Source organism: Triturus cristatus, chromosome 4_1 (assembly GCF_964204655.1).
Source record: "Triturus cristatus chromosome 4_1, aTriCri1.1, whole genome shotgun sequence".
In the NCBI taxonomy this organism is placed as follows: Eukaryota; Metazoa; Chordata; class Amphibia; order Caudata; family Salamandridae; genus Triturus; species Triturus cristatus.
In genome coordinates this window covers 213,849,179-213,868,614 of record NC_140585.1, presented here as the reverse complement: position 1 = coordinate 213,868,614, position 19,436 = coordinate 213,849,179, and the positions used below count along the sequence as shown (strand labels likewise).

At 43.3% G+C, this 19,436-nt stretch overlaps 1 protein-coding gene across 1 annotated transcript in view; it reads left to right on the top strand.

The window, feature by feature from the left end:
• The first annotated feature begins 7,345 nt into the window (after positions 1-7,345).
• The window catches only part of LOC146854083 (olfactory receptor 13C9-like), a 72,889-nt gene continuing 60,798 nt past the window's right edge, over positions 7,346-19,436 (top strand). Inside the window, exon 1 of the mRNA XM_085650997.1 lies at positions 7,346-7,424. Coding sequence (XP_085507123.1) covers positions 7,376-7,424 — 49 coding nt within the window. The 5' untranslated portion in view covers positions 7,346-7,375. The remainder of the gene's footprint in view (positions 7,425-19,436) is intronic.

The following is a 19,436-nucleotide window of genomic DNA, read 5'->3' as shown; positions in this document are numbered from 1 at the left end:
ATCAGAAGTGACGAGACATCTCTGCTTTTCACTTAAACTTTTCTCCATTTCTACCACAGACCCTCTTGTTACTGTGTATGTAATAACTCATAGGGATGGTGAAAGTTGGAATCACGTGTTTCTCTTTCTGAATTCTGCACACAAAGTTAGTGCATTCTGACAACAGTGCCTTTGGCAGCTTGTTAAGGCCATATTATGGCCATATTATGACCAGAGTACACATGCTTTTGGAATAGAACCAAGAAATGATAATTAAGAATAAAAACAGCTGGGTCTATGGTGTTCTAAAAGAGAGGGAAAAGAAGAGAAATTACTGGCACAGCAGTGTTTATTTCAGACCAGTACCTTTGAAAACCAAGGAGGTTGACCAAGGAACTGACATCTATCTGTCAATTCAGATATTCCAGTAATTTCCATTCTCACTGCTTGTAAGCTTTGAGTTCCTAAGGGACCAGTGCAATTTTCGATAAATGTTGAGCAATGAGTCTCAAGCGAGCTATGCGTAACCAGGAGTAATCGACCAACAAACACCTTGCTTCACTTCCCTGTACTTTTGGGAACTGATAGCAACACTAGAATCAACATTGATGCAATTAAGAAATCTCTGTCCCTCCTCAGTTCTCTTCCCCTGTGTTCTCTTGAAAGTAATTTAAATCAGTCTACCCTAGCTATGCTCCTGCCTTCACTATCATGATCAGAAAGGAGCGGCGTAGTGGAGATATGTATGTGTAAGTCACTCGTGTGGATTTCAACTGCTTACAAGTTTGTATTTGTTATTTCCTTTCAACCCTCAACCTTTCAATATTTAAAAAGTAAAAAATACTTTCTGCAGGAAAAGAGCTCTTATTAATATGCTTAATATCTTTGCATGGTAAACTTGTATAAAAGAAATTACATCTTTGTCAATAAAATGAGGTGAGAGAATGATGACTTTCTTGTTTTCTAAATTATGGACTCGATGCCAGGTTCTGGAGCAAATCCAAGCAATATCTCCCATGGAAAACCAGGACCCTGGGTAACTGTAAATGATTCACATAGTCACCTTCTATCTTGCAGCTGCTTACCGAGCTTGGTGCCATTACAGTAATTCTGTGATATATATCCTGTTTAAAGCTAAATGTCTTACCCCCGAACACCATCATCAGTTGGAGCTAATGGAACACATTTTAGTAGATCACCATTCAATCAATCAATCAATCAGAGATTTGTAAAGCATGGCTACTCATCCGTGAGGGTCTCAACCACTGAGGCACCAGTGGAAATATATACCAGTGGTAACATACCTGTATTAACAGGTTCACCACCTTTGAGCCAAGAGTAACTCTACTGCCTGGAGACGTATTACCACACTTGTGCAAGTGACTGATTTGTTTTGGTTTGCATTCTTGTTTTGGTTGTGCTACATGCCATCAAGTTGCTCCAGAGTAAAGAAAACAGTATAAAATTCATACTGAAATGGGTGATGAAAACTGAGTATCATGCTTGCTAAGACTGTTTTCCAAACTTTTTTCAACTTAACTAGACTTGCTTGATCTAATAACTAGGTAGCAAAAGCCCAGTTATAGCCATCCAATAAGCCAGATTGTCCTCAGCCCATACTTTTCATTGAGGTATACAGATTAGATTTTCGCTGCAGACCCTAATGATTGATTTTGTGTGATTAAGGGACTCATATATGGCATTTTGGTGTAGGGCAGAGTAGCAAGGTACAGTGCTGCACTGCCATACGCCAAAGTGATAGGGCAGTGCGCTGCCTTAGTTTTAGCAAGACAGGGCCATTGTAGGTACCCTAGCACCATGGTACAATGGTGCCTCCATTGCAGGCTGGATTGGTTTTGTGTAGGAATCATACAAGGTGTTTTCCTGCTTTCTATGTGTGCTGCAGAATGCAGCACACAAGGAAAGAGGAAAAAATTAGGAGAATTTAACATATCTCTCCATGTTGCGCCTCACCTCGGGAGATGTATGGATTTGATGCTTGCCCAGGTTTATATCACTTTGCAAATCTGGGGCAGTGTCAAATTCCATGCGTGTTGTGTAGGAAAACCCACCTCTTGGATGCAGAATAAGGTGACGTAGCACTTTGCTCTGATTTAGTCATGATTTATGAGGCCACACAAAGCCACGCTGTTTATGAGAGCCGTGTACCATGCATGTACCACTTTACGTGCTCTGATTTATTCATGATTTATGAGGCCACTCAAAGCCAGGCTCTTTATGATAGCTGTGTTCCATGCATGAACCACTTTACGTGGTGCAAAAGTGATGCAGGGCTCTCATTAATATAATATATATAAAGTTATATAGCACATCTACTACAAAAAGAGTGACATGAATAACAAATATTGGTTTAAATTTAAAAAGGATGGGAACTGATTGCCAATGTATGGAAAAACACGTTTCCAATCTTAAATGTTTATCTCTTACATCTTGCACCCATTGTAGATGTTGCGGTTACATGATGGTGCATGCGTGTTCATAAATAATTTGTCAGATACTCCTCAAATCCTATATCAAACATAGATTAAACTGAATAGCAGCTGCATTAGAAAATAGCTTCAATACTTATCATCGCCATGAGAATATGTCACAATTTTTCTTGGCAAAAAGAAAACCTCAGTTGGTCAATAATTTCTGCTGATAGATTCTGAAACACCATGTGGTAAACATTCTCCTGTTTTTGCCTGGAACCAACAATACTCATGATGATGCTCAGGCCAGCTTTGGACCACTTCATGGTACTGAGCAGGCGCTGGTAGCAGCCACTGATCACCTTGTTTATCTACAGACTGCTGAATTGTCAATACCCTGATTTTCTGTGACATATCAGCGGCATTGGACGCTGCTGACTACGACCCCCTGGAGGCTACTACAGGAGAGGTCAGTTTGAGCAGGCAAGTGTTTGCTCGAATATCATACTTTCTTTCCAGCCATCTTAGGAGAGTGTCAACAGGATGTCAACTCCATCGTCTCTGGGTTTCCAGGGCATCCATGTGCCTGTCCTACCTATCTGGCCTCTCATGTCAGCCTCTTGCATCTCTCATCGTATACCATTGTTTCTATTTATGCGCACACCAATGATGCCGAGCTGCTGTGCACCTCAGTGTCAGATCACCGACTGGCACTACTCTGTGGCATTTTTATTCAGTCTATAAACCAGTTCCTTTTCTCATTTTTTTCCATCCATATGGGCAGCTCCTCCTCGTTGTGTAACCTTTGGGCTGTTTTTTCTGCAGTCGCAGCTGTTGCTTGCTGCTTCCTAGAATCAAGAGACATTTAGGCACATAAAGGTTTTTGCAAAATCTCATTGAGATACCAAAATAAATCAATAATATTCTTTCGGAAACGGCAGCTTGCATTTTAAAAAAAATCAAACAAAAATTAAAGTGCCGAAGCACATTATGGGTTTTCATATTATGTGAATGGAATTCAGAGCAGACAAATGCAAGGCACTCAAAGCAGCCACTTTGTTTGTAAACACAAATAAGTTGGTCTTTGCCAATCCACAGAGGGAGGGTTCTTCTGAGAGTTACTTGATTTCGACCAAAACATTTGGGGTTTGATGACATTCTTTTTATCATACACAGTAGAACATCACAGAGCGGCAGAGAATCCTAATGTACCAGACAACTAGTGTATCTACCATGCCATGGGTCTCTTACCTGAGCCCACCTCGAGTAATGACCACCCTGCAGCTGAAAGCAGGGAGAATGGAGCAGGGAATAGATCTGAAGACCCCCTCCCCCTCCCCCAGCCCCCTACCTCAAATCCTGGACGCTCCTGTTCAGACTCGAAGGTGCTAAAATAAGTTAAACTAACTTGTATCTTGTTTAAACTCTTTTTTGTTTGTTTTATTACTATCATCGTCTTTTAACTTGGTTTAGAGAGCGTTGCGACCCTAATCATGAAATATTATTTACTGCATTCTCGTTTTATTAGCAAAGTACCGGCTGCACTAACTGTCGTTTTCTTTTATGTGTAGTTCCAAAGTACAACATGAATACAAATGATTAAAACATACAGCTCTGGTTGGATTAGCCAAATACGAGGATATTGGGGATTTCTTATGGATATGGGACACAGGCTACCACTCCAAAGACGAGGACCACCGGCATCTTTCATGTCGGAATAAACGTGAGCCCTGTATCTGACTTTCATGCTTCTAATGCCGGCAGGCAGCGCGCTGTGGGCGGTGCGCACACTGGTGCAGTTTCAAAGCTGCAGCAGTAACATTTAAAAAACATAACGAATTGCACCCCAATATGTTCCAGAAAGGGAATGGCATGGATTTCTCGGATTTGGCATTTAAAAAATAAGAGTCAAACCAAAGCATTTTTTTTTCACCTTGATGCTTCCCTGGCAGGGCTTAGACCAGCATCCGTGTGATGAGTGTTGTCACCTGGGTGTGTGTTCGATACCTCAGAGGGATGAAGGTCCAGACGGAGAGACCCTGCAGAGGTCTATATGGCAGAATAAATCACGAGTAGAATGATGTTTGTGCTACAAAAATACGTAGCCAGAATATCACCGCCGAAAATAATAATAGGTTTACACTCTTTAACTCCAGATCTACGTACATTGGTATGTATTATCAAGGCACATATGCATAGCGTTAAGCATTAACTCTATACTTTTTTTTAATTTTTTTATGTTCGTGAAATGTGGCTGGTCAAAATTCTGGCTACAATATTCACAATTTGATATTCTGGTGGAAGACCCCCCTGCAGAGCTGAGTGTGAAGTCCTGACAGGGCCGGGGTCGCCTCACATGTTTTCAGATTGCAATAAAATGAGCCCTGTTCAGGCGAGGTATACTACCTATCAATAAAGTGTCAAGACATAATGAAGTTACTTTGGACTCGTACAATGTCAGTTTTCGTTAGTCCTTGCTGGCTTTTGTCTTTAAACATGGTTTCAGCATGTGCTTGTCTCGTCAAGCTATGATCATCTCAGGAGTAAGTTACCTCATCCTTTAATCACAAATGACGCCTCAAAATTATTCAAAATGACTTGAAGGGTAATATTTAAATTGGGCAGGAGGCAGGCAGTTTTACACTGACATTTTTGCGCAGCGACCGCTACACAACGCCATTAACTGACCAGTGTAAAAAAGAAAAAAAACAACATGCGGTTCATCTGTGCACATCTCGGCGTATAATTGCCCACCACTGGTGCAATTGACATAATCCTGCCCCGGAAGAGTTCAACTGCGTTTTTAAGGTCTGGCTGCAGACAGCCTTAGCTGTGTTTAGGCGGACCTGTTGTTTCCAATGCACGTCATGCACTTGTAGTGTGACTTGTGCCCCTTGCTCATGATTTGATACTGGTGTTGCCGATCTCTGGTTCCTGCTCTTGGGGGCATATCAACAACAACCGGCGATAATTATCGCTGAGCGCACTTAGCGCTCGGATAATTATCGCCGGCTAGCGCCGATTTTTATCGCTGAGATAGCGTGCTATTAGCAACGCTTATCTCATCAGCGATAAAAATCCTAGCGCTAACTGGCTAACGTGAGATTATCGCTGGAAACCCAGCGATAATCTCACGTTAGCTAGTTGATAGGGACTCACAAACTTAGCCATGATATCCACCTTCCATAGGATATCATGGCTAAGTCAGTCCTGAAGCAGGTGTTAGGAAAGTAACGATAACAGGTGTTATCGATACTTTTCCTTTTCCTGACGCTATGCTTCATAGCGTGGGGCTTGATGATAGGAGAAATGTCGCTTAGCGACATTTCTCCTGTCATGTCAGGTCAGGAACGCCCACTTTGCATCTCATTAGAGATGCAAAGGTGGGCGTTAGACATCCCCACGCTAAAGCAAGGATTCACGCGTTAGCGTGGCCTTGCGAATATAGCGATAAAATTATCGCCGCTTTTCGGCCGAAAACGGCCGCTAAAGCGGTGATAATTTTTTATCGCCTCGTTGTAAATATGCCCCTTGATTCGATGGCTCACCTTCTATTGAGTGGGAGCATTTAGGAATATCAGTGTTCGGATTGGATGAGGTTTTCCTTTCCACTGCTGTACAGAGGGGACTCTTTTCTTCTCTTGATGCTGTGTCTCATAGCTACCAGGGGGCTGAGCTCAGGTTAACTGAGCGACTGTGAGGGCTCACTAAGACAAAAAGAGTTATTTTTCCTTGAGGTGGGCAATCCCTCACCCCTAATATTAATCCAATTTTCACATTTACCGAATGATTCTTGTGTTTCTGACAATGTATAAAAGTCACAACATTTGTAACAGAGCATTTTCAATGGTGAAAGAAGGTTACATATCATAGGTAAGGATGAGTGTCCCTGGCCCTCCACGCGGCTGTCCCACCAGTGCTATTTTACTTTTTAACCCAGTGGATCTCCTGTGTGTGTTTACTGATATCCTTGTTTGAGTGCCTCCACTCTAATCCTAAGGGATCTTTGGTGGCATCAGATCTGGCTAGAGACAATTTTAGCTGAATGCCAGCTCTCCGGTGATCAAGAAAAGAAGACACACAAAAGGGCTTTAGCTTGCCACCTTCATTGACAGTAAATTAGGGATAAATTGCCCAGTAAATTGTGTCAGACTTTGTATTGGCATTCTTTGAGTCCTCTTTGTTTGATGATAAACAAGAGAGCGCCCCTTTAGTTTTGGTTGTTGTCGACACCTGTTTGGTAGCCATCGGCTGGAAAAAGCTGTGCACGTCACATGTGGTTTAAGGGCTGCCTACGGAGGAGCTCCATTGCAATGGGCGGAGGTGGGCCTTGGTCCGGCAGCTGTGGGTGCTGCGCGTGCCTATGATGACTCTGTGTGTGTGTTCACTTGGGACAGGCATCCTCTTTTTTCTTTTGGGGCTGAAGTGCCTCTCAGTCACAGTGTTGTCTATTGCTGGTGCACCACAATGCTTACCCAAGGCTTTACCATGGCTGCGCTTCAAGAGAAGACGTGCATCACTACTCACTAGCCCCTGGCGAAGGCAACGGAGAGTATCAGGGCATGAAGGTGTGGGACAAAGACTGCGGCAAGGGTAGCAGCCAGGGCTGGTAAAGGAGCACTCATGATCAATATATAACTAGCGCCTCATATTGTCCAAGGATGAGAAGAGGTGACCCTCTTTTCCCATGGTTTCATCTGCAGTGTGTGTGAGAGGTTTACTGATGAGGTGGGATATCTCTGTGAGCCCTTCTCATGTGTATCCTGTGTGTTGGAGTTTGATTCATAGTGTTAGTGGTAACTTGTGGCTGCTGTCTCCTATCTCCCAACATGGCCAGACTCTGTCTTTGTTCTCATTCCAACCTCTCTGAAATGTTTGCTAAAGCTGCATGAACTTTGAGAAGTAAAGGCATTTTCTTGATGTCTAGGTCCGGTCTTAATGGTTCCAGCGTACCTACCCGTGGCATGGTCAGTACAACACCTACAACAACGAACGGCCCGCGGGGAAGACCAGGTAGGAACAGATGCAGAGCTCCTAAAGTGAAGAACGCCTGCCTTCTCGTTCCCGCATCTTGTGCTTGTGCTGCTGTCTGACTAGAAATATACAGAGATGTTTTAAGGCATTTCCAAAGGGGGCTCTGGCCCATGGCCCCAGTTTATAACATAACATGTGTATTTGTAAAGCGCGCGTTCACCACTACAGGTATCTTGGCACTGAATAACAGATGTTTTGATGTTACCCAACTCACTGGTACTCATTTTATCGACCTCAGATGGATGGAAGGCTGAGTGGACCCCCTGGGATTTGAACCTGTGACCATGAGGTCGAAAACAGGCCCCTGCAATAGACACATTAGTCCACTGAGGCACCAGACCCGGCTTGTGGCTTATCTGGAGCCCCCTTGAAACAGCGCTCTGTTCTCCACATAGTCCTGCGATGATGACCTTGAATGCCTATGAAAAATTGATTGTTTTAATTACCATTTTGCTTTAATTTATTTATAATAGGAGTGATGTGTGAGAGTTAATCACAGACATTTTGGACACAAATGTTTTTCAACAGCATGCTGCAGCTATGAAAATAAAGTTCCTTTCAGATCTAAACAGCACCTCACAAATGAGAACTGGCAGTGGGTCGCAGAGATTGTTTGCCATAATATTAGTGAGCTGCTGCTATGTCACAATTTTGAAAACACACATCACTATCCCTGAATATTAGATGAAAGCACATTTAGAATTTGGACCAGTGTGCCTCTGCAGCATGAAAAAGCTACTGCTGGATCATAAATGCAAAAATGTTCCAAACAGGGGCCCCTGAAATACGTTTGGCCCAGGGCCCCAAAAAATCCTTAAGATGTCCCTGGACATACACAAAGTGAGGAGGACAGTTTCACCTCCAATTGCCTACTGCAGAGACGTGGAACACTGAAAGGTAAGACACTTCGAATCAATAGCCCAGCATGGTTTATTGGTAGACCTCAGTGGAGCTCTACACCTTATGAAGGAAGGTGAGGCCCAGAGAATGGATTTTGGGTTGCCCCTTTTCAGTAGTAAGGGCAAAACAAGCAGGACTGAAAAGACAATCCCTGCTGCTGCACAGTAATGCTCCAAGCCCTGAACAGTCTTTAGAGGCACGTGTTCCCTCACTGAGGGTTTAATCAGTTCAGCCTGTTCTCTGAATAACAGGGCCCACTCAATGAACAACACTTTCACTCTTTTTAACTCTCCAGATAACAGTAGGTGCAGCTTGGAATATATGCCCACTCTCATGAAGGAAGCGAAAACTGACTTCATGTAGGTCAACCGGGGGATTCTGTGTGTGGTTATAAGCGACAATCAGAGCGAATCAATCTTTTCAGCTTTAGGTCCTCCCTGGTCCAAATCTTTGTTCAGCACTGCAGGGGGCTTGATGAATCTTATGTGGGACAGACTGAGGTAATGAACTCAATCGTCTTGCAAAACTAGCCCCAGCCCCAGTAGTTTTGATGAGTTTCGCTCTCTTCCTCTCAATTAAGCGCTTCCAATTATTCTTAGCATCGAATAGCATCCCGATACAGGGAAAGGCAGGGGATAACAAAGGTTTAGGACTGCCAGAAGGTTATATTCCCATATCGAAATGGAAATTAGAACTGCACTACAGGCTGCAGTGACAGGCCAGAGACATGTTTGGCAGGGATACGTTCTTGGGTGGCCCATTGAGTACACCAGGCCACGGGCTCATGTTTTCTAATATACTAGGTGCTTATTAGTACATTGATTGTGATAATGGTATTTTTCCATGTTTTAGGGAGAACGTAAGCACCGGTTAGTGGTTATAAAGTGCCCTAAAAGACAACAAAAATGGGTTCAGCAGAGTCAAGGCAAAACATTTGGGGTGACGCTTCAGACAGTGCCAGATCCAACACCCTCTACTTAGGGATTTCTGAGGTATCTCATGCAATGTCTTCAAGTGATTCTGAAAACAGCAACCAGATTCAATTCAACTTTACATTGAAAAAACGATGTTGTCCTATTCCCAGACATGCCCTTCGATCTGTCTAAATCCCAACATCTGATGCGTCAAACTAGGAGATGGCGCTTTCTCTTTGCGAACAGGTAAGCTGTGGAATTGTCTTCTGTTACTGATCAGGAGTACATGGCTTTCCAAACTCCCTTAGTCCATTCTCTGTTCACCGGTAAGTTAGCTATGTAGTGCGGCCACACCTGTGAAATAGTTGCTGTGCTTTAGAAATAATAGTTCATTCATGCATTCATTAATGATAGGTTATCATTCAGGTTCGGGCATTGGATCTGAAGCGTGCTTGCTTGTGGTTCCCAATCAACCATTCTGATTATCCCATTAAATAGTTAAAACATGTGACGTGCCTACTGAGACTTTGTCTCAGATTTTTCCAGAAAGCCAGAAATTAAAATCTGGCAACAGCAGAAGAACAATGGTCCAGGCGTGAGATATTACAATGTTCTGTTCATTCCTATTCATCGGGGGAATGGGGCAAAGCTGGGAGCCTATTCATGCCGACCCGGAGACCGACACGGAAGATAGGCATATGCCTACTACTGATTGTCACTGAAACATCCAGAGGACAGTGTGGTGTCAAACAGAGAGGCCATAGTATTGCCTAAACCTGCAACCACCTCTACTGTCCCACCTGAACCCTTTGCCCGCCCCATTGAAGGGCTCCAACATGTGAAACTCAAGTCTCCTTAGCACCTGGCACACCAGCACTCCCTCTAGAGTTTATCTTTCCTCTTCCACAAGGAATGTACTATATGGTCAGCAAGCACTCTTGAGGGCCATTGTGGAGCTCATTGAAGAGATCTGAGAGGGTTCTACCACTCTTTAGGAAGGACAGACTACTCAGCACAGAAACATCACGGGGCAGATTTACAACTTCTGGCGCATCCCTGCAAATCAGCAGGGATGCGCCAAGAAAGATGCGTCACGCAAAACTACCCGTGCACCACCATGGATGCGCCACATTTACAATGCGGCATGCCGTGGCTCACAGATAGGCAGATGCATGACGTATCTACAGGCGTAAGGTTGGTGCAGTGCTAGAGTTGTGTCGCAGGCGCTATGCAACTCCAGCACTGTTCCAACCCAGCCTATCACCAACATGCTGGGTCACGCCTTACGCCTGCTTCAAGCAGGCGCAAGATTTTGACGCAGCAGCGTCGGAAAAGATACTTAGTGAAATCTTGTAGATTTCACAGCGTCACTTTTCCGAGGCGTTCCTGCGACGGAACGCCCACACTGCGACGGAATGCCCACATGAAACCTGACGCAGGTTTCATGTGACGGAATTCTTTACAACGCGACACATCTACCTAGATGCGTCACGTTGTAAATAAGTTGCAACGTGGCGCATGGTTTATGCCGCCACTGCATCACAAAAGTGACGCAACGGCGGCGTAAAAGTGTCGGCACTTCTGCTGGCTTCATTGACTTCAGTCCTGCACTCATTCAAGCACTCTTCACCCTTAGCCAACGCGCTGCCCTGGCACTGTGTTCACCCAACCTTTTTCCATTGTCTCTTGTCTCTATCTGGAAGTGTCAGGCCACGATCCCTTGTACAATTACCTGTACCTGGTGGCTGCAGAGACATGTGCATTTTAAAGGATACATGCAGCACATTTGACTGATAACAACCTACCTACATGATTTATTCTTGATACAGCTGCAGGCATTGTATGCCTAACATCTTCATTCCTGTGCCTTCTTCCTAACCGCTAGCTAAACAGAATTGTTCTACAGCTGCTTATCCCACAGTAGCTTTGTCACTACATTTTTGCTATGTCAGTATACTCTAGTAGTAACTATGTCACTACTAAATAGCAACATTTCTTCCTTCTCCTTTTTGAAAAACAAAACACCCACAAATATAAAATGTAACGATAACAGTTATAAAATGTAAAAAATAAGTTGTTAACAATGCTCAATTACTTGTTGTGGTTATAAAGGCTCTTCCTGATTATCTGAATTAGTTCTTTTGCTCTCCTGTTATTATGTGCAAGCATTGCAGAGGTTACATCATCATGTATATCCTGTCTATTTACTGAGCCTCTCTTTCCAAGCCGTTTCTTACACTGCGTTTCAGCTCAGAGGTTCTAAATGGCTTCAAATATGTTTTATTGATAATCTGTGTTCTGTTCCCATCTTGTGCTGTAGTCGCTGACCCTCGTACACCCGTTATTTTCAATGGGGACGAGTGAACTCCGCATTCTGAGTTCATCATTTGTTGCTGTTTCACTAAAAACCAATTATTGATAATTTTTGGGGTAAATCTTTGTTTCTATATATGTCATTGTTATTTTCTCTCTGTACTACTTCATCAAAGTCTTGTGGGTACTTGCTGAAGTATGTTGTCAACGGGTTTGTCAGAATCGTCCATACGTTAATTCTGAGGGAACAGCCCCAAATTGAGTTGCGTTTCTATAATCCTGTAGAATCGAACATGGAGCCTGATTTATAGATATTTGATACAATGGGGGATATGTACAAGGAAGTGGTGGAGAGAGGCATTACCCTTCCTGGCTTAACGCCTCCCTCTTCGACTTCTGAAATGCAAGGCTGCACCATATTTACTAGAATGTGGTGCAGCCTTGCGGTTTCCACGGAGATGGCACTAAGTTTAGCAATTTAGCGCCAACACACCCTTGCATTAACTGCAAGGGTGTCTGCTTGCAGGGGAATATTGTTTATGTGTATGAGGGTGTCCCTTCCTGCACATAAACAATCCTAAAATGCTATTTTATCACTGTCATGTGTGCTACTTTGTGCAGCACAAATGAAAGTCACAAAATGGCATTTTGTTTTAAAGGATTGTTTATGTACACGAAGAGACGTCTTCCTGTACATAAACAATCCATGGAACTTTGCATTTTACATGTGTGCTGAAATAGGCAGCACACATGGAAAAAGCAAAAGCAAGGAGAAATAATGCATTTCTCCTTGTTTCACCAACTAGGTTTTCCCGGGTCTTAATTTTGGCACTGCCTCCTTTGTACGCCACCCTTATACATAGGGGGCAACGTCAAAATCAACGGGTGTTGCGGTGGAACGCCCATCGCAACACCCACAGCCCACCCCTTTCATGCTAACCATAGCATGGACGGAGGCCTTATTTACAGGGCAGCGTAAAGCCACGTTAAGTGGCTTAATGCTGCCTTGTAAATAAGGCTAAGGCCCTATCTCCACCACAACGTCAGTAAAAGTGACGTTGTGGTGGCGATAGGGGCTTGTACATATTCCCCCATGTTCCTCTCTCCAAGGTTTTACTAACAGCGGGGAATAATCTTTCCACTATTGAGTTCACCTCTGCCACTTTGATTTTATTTTCCTGTGCATTACTCCCATATATTTCGTATTTCATATCATACGTGATACGCCGCACTCTACAAGTCTTAGTTGATAGATGAAATGTACTTCCAGTAAAAAGTGGGATATTGCCTGTTTTAATCTACCATGTTGAAAAAAAAAATCATTCAAGACAGGAAGCGCTACTGAGGCTGAAGTTGATTACGCCAATTTCACACCTAGGACAAGTGAATGTTGATCAATTAGAGCGAATAAATACTGTCCAGAATATAATATTCCCAAATATTTGCTGCTAAAACTGACCACATGGCATAGGGCAGTTTAGACCTGCAACTATTCAGTATTTCTTTCCCTTGTAGTACATTGACATGGATGACACATTTGTACAACTTCTTCAACTTGAGTACCCAGCACTGGGAACCGCATCCCGTTTTTAGAAAGTGTTTTGTTGCTGATGTTCTGCTGTGGCTCTCATGCGCTATGTCAGTTGCACACCTTTGCAAAACACACTGAACAATATATCTAATACCCCCTAAAAGTATATCAGACTATCTCACAGTTAATGCAACTTGGAAATTCTAGATGTGTCTCACTGTCTCATATTGTGTTACAACACTCTACAGGAATATAACCCCAGGTTGTCTGTCACCCCTGATTTGTGGACATGGCAGACACTTTGATCATGGGACATAAGTTTAAAATTGTGTTTTTTTTTCTAAATTTTTGCATTATTCAAAAGTTGCTATAAAGAGTTAGTTTGAGTAGTAAAACACTCTTGCAAGTGTAGATAACACCAACCACTGTGGTATGTTTTAAACTCTTAGTTAGTGTGTCAGATTTACTAACAATATTCACCACCTGGCACAGTGTTGTTCTGAGCATTACTTTCTAACACAAACCCTGATTTGCGTTGGAAAGTAGCCCTAAAGTAATGCAAATACGTGCTCTATGCTACTGTGCTCAAGATTGTGTTAATGGAGTGTACAACTCATGGTTTTCGGTATTAATCCCTCTCTACGAACATTGGTAGAAACAATTGCCACAAACAAATTATACCTCCATAGGGCAAGCATTACATTGGTAAAACGTTTCAGTTTCTTGAAATTTTTCCATTTTTTTAATGTGTGCTTTCACTGCACTGCACACAAAGGCAGCTTTATAAAAGCATAGTATTTTGTACTGCTCAGTATACGTACCGGTAATGTTCATTACTCGATTTTATTTTCCTCAACCTAGTTCTTCATGAGATTTTACCTCTTCTATTCTTAGTACAAATGGTCTCTGTTTTTCAAGTGAACTGGTAAAGACGGTGGATCAGCTCCCTCTACTGAGTCCAAAATATTACTTTCTTTAACAAATCTCTATTTTGGGATGTGCCACGTCACTGTGGTTGCGGGACAAACATGTGACCAGGACCACTCACAATAGTTTCTGGTGGCACCAGTCACATCTGGCAATTGGACAGTTTATGGTTATACTAGACTTTGACTTAAACCAGCAATGTTTCCAGAGCTGTAAGTCCTAGAAAAATGGGTACGACTACCTCCTCTAACTTGTGAAACCAGAACATGTGCTGGGGATATGAAGCCTGACTGCCTTCTGAACCCTTATAGGCTGAAGCAGTGACCGATACAGGCACCTTTCTAAACACAAAATAGGTTGGGGAAGATGCACTCTTACCCGTACATCAAAGTCAAGCAAATGTAAAAGCTCCATGACCTAAATGTTCTTGTGAGATTTCCTCACATAGGTCCTCCAGCAGGCTGGGCTTTTTTCAGGTGTTTCCAGGGATTAGGCTATTTCCCTTAGCAGATGCAGTTCAGGTCCTCAGCAGGCAAGCAAGACTTCTTTCTTTTCCCCATATCACACCACAAAGTTGAATCTGTATGGTTCCTAGACTTTTCTTAGGTCTGGGGACCCTACAGAGTGAACTTTGTGTCGGGAGTTAAGAAAAGTCTGAATAGAGAAAAGCAATCACGCAGAGATTCTGTCTTCGGCCACAGTCTTCTCTCTGCATGCAGGCCTCCTTGGTGTCCAGATGAGAACAAAGGAACCAAATGCAGTACTTATTCTCATTTTCCAGGGTAGATCCATCCAGAGGATCTGACACAATGAAAAGTGTGTAGAATGCTCTAGTCCTGAAGGAGAAAGCTATCCTTGTTATTTGTTAAATCTATCACATCTGAGTACACAGTTCATAGTCCAAACAGTTCTGACTCATCGATGTGGTGCATTCATTGGCCTCAGAATGAGACTTCCATCTCCACTTGTTGCAAAAGGAGATAAGCACAACACTGTAAATGAGGGATGGGTGAGTGTTCCTTTTCCTGCATGCATATGTATTCATTAACGCAAGCGAGTTAAGTGCTAATGACCAAAGCAAATTCATGTTAGAATAAGTTACAAGATTGGATTAGGACAACAATGTAGTTCATGTTCAATTACTTTTAATTTTTTTGAAATACACTAGCATGAATGTACACAAAAAAGTGTGATTATTATGTTCTGGGTGGCAGCAAATTTGATGTTCTTTTGTAACGATATCAGTAATCTTTCTTCATGATAATATCTCTGGTATCAACATCGATTTTGAAAGCGGATGGAAGACTGGCAATGACTGGCCAGTGATCAGTCTTTGCAGAAGTAGAGGTAGGCACCAATTGTGTACTAGCATATTACTTGGGTTCCCATGTAGGGAGATGTAATTAATGTGTACCCATTACAAAGCATTGTGTCTATCAAGTTGAAGCATTCTATAGAACCTTTGTTGCAGTTTACCCTGTTTTAGTTGATACTAGTGGCCAAATGTGCTTAAAACCACATGTGGCAAATATAGCCCCACACATTTTGGGGGCGAGAATCCCTTTTATGTTACATTATAATCATTACATTATAATCCTAACCAAATCCTATCCAGATTTTGCAAATCGACCAAGGCCACACAGCGGCCCTCATCCTTCTAGACCTCTCCGCAGCCATCAACACTGTCTCCAACCGCACTCTCGCAGCCAGAATCCATGACACCGGCATACAGGGAACAGACCTCATCTGGGTCTCCTCCTTCCTCACCAGAAGAACCCAAAGGATCAGACTCCCGTCTTTTCTCTCCAAACCCACAGAGACCAATTGTGGAGTTCCCAAAGGATCGTTGTTCAGTCCCACGCTCTTTAACATTTACATGGCTCCCCTCGCTGCCATCGTCAGACAGCATAGACTCAGCATATTACCCTACACTGATGACACCCAGCTTATCCACTCCCTCACGAAGAACCCTGAAGAAACCAGACTCAGCTTCCAGGAAGGAAGGAAAGACGTTGCACCTTGGATGAGCAGCAGCTGTTTGAAGCACAACTCGGAGAAGACAGAAGTCCTCATCCTTTGACCCACCCCCACTGCCTGGAACAACACTTGGTGGCCTACCACCTTTGGCAACCCCCATGGACATTGCAAGGAACCTTGGCATCAAACCTGACTCCTCACTCACCATGACCCACCAGATCAAAGCCATCGCCTCTTCCTGCTGCCACATCCTCCACATCCTTTCAAGTGGATCCCCCCAAAGCCAGAAAGACCGCCACCCATGCACTCATAACCAGCAGACTGGACTATGGGAATGCCCTCTATGCTAGAATCAACAAATCTCTGCTGCTCAAACTCTAGACCATCCAGAACACCCCGGCCAGACTCGTCCTCGGCATCCCATGACATGAGTACATTACACTCACCCATGCCTACAAATCTCTCCAGAACACCGGACCCAAATACCTCAATAAAAGAGTCTCCTTCCATGTACCCAAAAGAAACCTCCACTCTGCCGACGTCCCCTTGCAGAAATCCCATGCATCTGCAGAACCAGAGCGGGTGGAAGAGCCTTCTCCTATGTTGCAGCCAAGGCCTGGAACGAGCTCCCGGTCAACATCAGATGCTCCCCTACTCTGCACATCTCCAGGAAAAGCTTCAAGACCTGGATTTTTGGCTAACTCGGAGCTGCACCCCCACCCCCACCCCCAGCGCCTTGAGACCCTCACAGGTGAGTAGCACGCTTCACAATTCCCTGATTTATTGATTGATTGATTGATTGATACTCCTTTGTTCTTTATAGTATACCTTTTGCCAATTTTGTTTCCTGACACCAACCACAAAACCGTAAAACCATAACTTCTCTATAAAGGTATGCTTGACTGTGTCAAAGTGTACTCCTCCTAACATTATGAGAAGTCTAGGACTTTTGCCTCTGAGGACATCCGGAAGACCGGGACAAACCTGCTTTATCAGTCTGACCATGTTGCATAGCAGATGGACCAAATATTCAAACTGTTCCTGCACAGAGCTTTTTCAGCTGGACATCACAGAGAAGGTACCCATCCTTGTGGAGCCTGTTTGGCCACTACTTTCAGCTTGCTCTGCTGAAGGAATCCAAACCAAAAAAAATAAATAACCATTATATAAATCTTCATCTAATGAAGGCTACAAAAGGATCCAGATGGTGACAGACCTTCCTAAGGTGTGAATAAAGAATTTATCCCTCTCAAAGCTTTCCTGTCAAAAGTTAATGGCTTCACTGGAACCTCCTCTGGAGGTTATCTGGCCTTGTAGAGCCATTCTCAGACATAAGCCCTGCTCTGTTGAGGAATTTCGACTTCTAAAAAGACTAAAAAGTTAAACCTTCCGAACGGGTCAAACCGGGTTTCTGTATCCACCCAATCCTCCATTGTAGTCGGCCTTAAATTGTGACAAGGTACCAGTCAAAGGCAACCAAAGGACCATGGTTTGCTTCTAATGGGTTTTTGGCACTATTTTACTGAAAACTGGTCAGTTAACACCACTGGAGTTACAGAGTTGAGCAAATATTTACTGAGCAAATAAGGGTTCAACAAGAAATGTAGCAATGCAGAGAAGGGAGAAGACACTTTGATTACACTTCTCCAATGTTTTTACATATACCCCACAAAGTGCTAGGTAAATTAGTTTAAGCTATGTTCAAAAGTTCAAAAGCCAACCTTCAAATTAATATTGCTGAGGGCCAGGCTCCAATAATAAATACTCTTATCTAAGACCCTGAGTTACTGTATGCTATCAAGAACAGGATTCAATGTTAAATGGACGCACAGCCTATAAGTGAAGAATATGGCGAAATGTCAAACACATACTATTGTTGTTCAAATGGATGACACTGGTGCCATTGTGTTGACATAGAGGGGAGAAATATGAGAATATGGTGTTTCTGCAGAGGAAGGTACCTTGCATGGAATAATTGGCTTTTGTGTTATACAACTGTGGCACCAATACTGTTGGTTCTGGCGTTTGTAGTCAGGGAGTATTGCAAAACTAGAGCTGAAAGTGAACAGATATTCATAAGTGAAATATTTTGGGAAACATGGTTGTAAAGGGGGTACAGACTAAAATTACCATAGAGGGTTCTATTCAAAGAGCGATATATGTGATTTGTAAATTCAAGCAGACAACACGACAACTATGTGAGTGGAAAAGTGAGCAGGATATCCGCTACAGTGAATCAAAGATTGCTGTAAGTGTAGAGGTGCCTAAGGGCAGGGAAGGGAGCCGATCCAAGCCAGATCTTAATCTACATCGTGTTGGATGGGGGTGGTTGATTGGTGAAAGAGCAAGAGTTGCCAGTAATTCACCGGGCTAGATGCAGGCTCTTTCATGACAGGAGAAATAGGTACCTATGTGAAATGCAAATGCCATGTTAACCGTAGGAAAAGAAGACACTATTTGATAGATTTGGAAAGGGGAGGAGACTCTGTTTAATGTGGGCATTACCAGCTTGAAAGGCAGGGTTAGCAGTACCAATCACAATTCACAATGCTATGGCCCGATTGAGGAGGTGTGGTCTGGCTTCGTCACTGCTACAAATCCCTGCTCTGTCAGAGAGACAGCAGGAAGATGATAACAGGGACAGGGGAACTGATGGGTTTTCCCATCTTTTCTCAATGCAAATATCGATATCGAAACCGAATGGTTCATATCTAGGCTGTCTGGTTTTAGGCTTAAACCTATATTAACTGATAAAACCCCACAAACAGGGCAATAGCCCTCACCAGTGTAAACATATAAACACTGAAAAAACATGTGCACAACCACAAAGTAAATGTCATTCAAAGAAAGAAAGGAAAAAGAGAGTGAAAGAGTCATTTTTTTCTTCCTGATGGGGCCATTAGAGTGTAACTTTGTTATACAAGCCAGTAGCAAGAAAGAATAGGCTAACATTACTCTGCATGGGTCTTGTTGTTTAGGGATGTCACTAAAATATTGTTAGCTAAGGAGAAGTCTCTTTATGAGGCTAGAGGCAAAAGCACATAAGTTGTACTTCAAATAAACAGTAAAGTAGCATGAAATACACGTAAGGCCCTAGGGGCGAGCCAAACCATATACCAAAATAGTGATATAAGAACCATGACTTAACTAGGCACAAGGCCTAGAGCCTGTAGAATTGCTGAGACCCCAAGGAACCACCCAAGGTAGTGACACAGCGGACCCACGGGGCTGTGTGCAGTGTGAGAACACAGCCGCAAACTCCCGTTAGCGTCTATAGGGAAAGTCGCGGTTAGATTTTTAAAGATTAAGGACATTTAGAGGTGGACTAAGACCAAACACTTTTGGACTTAGGCAGTTCTAGGGTCAACACCCACGGGAGCACTGCAGTACTCGAGTTACCTCACCCAGGGAAGCCTGGTGTTGGGTCGC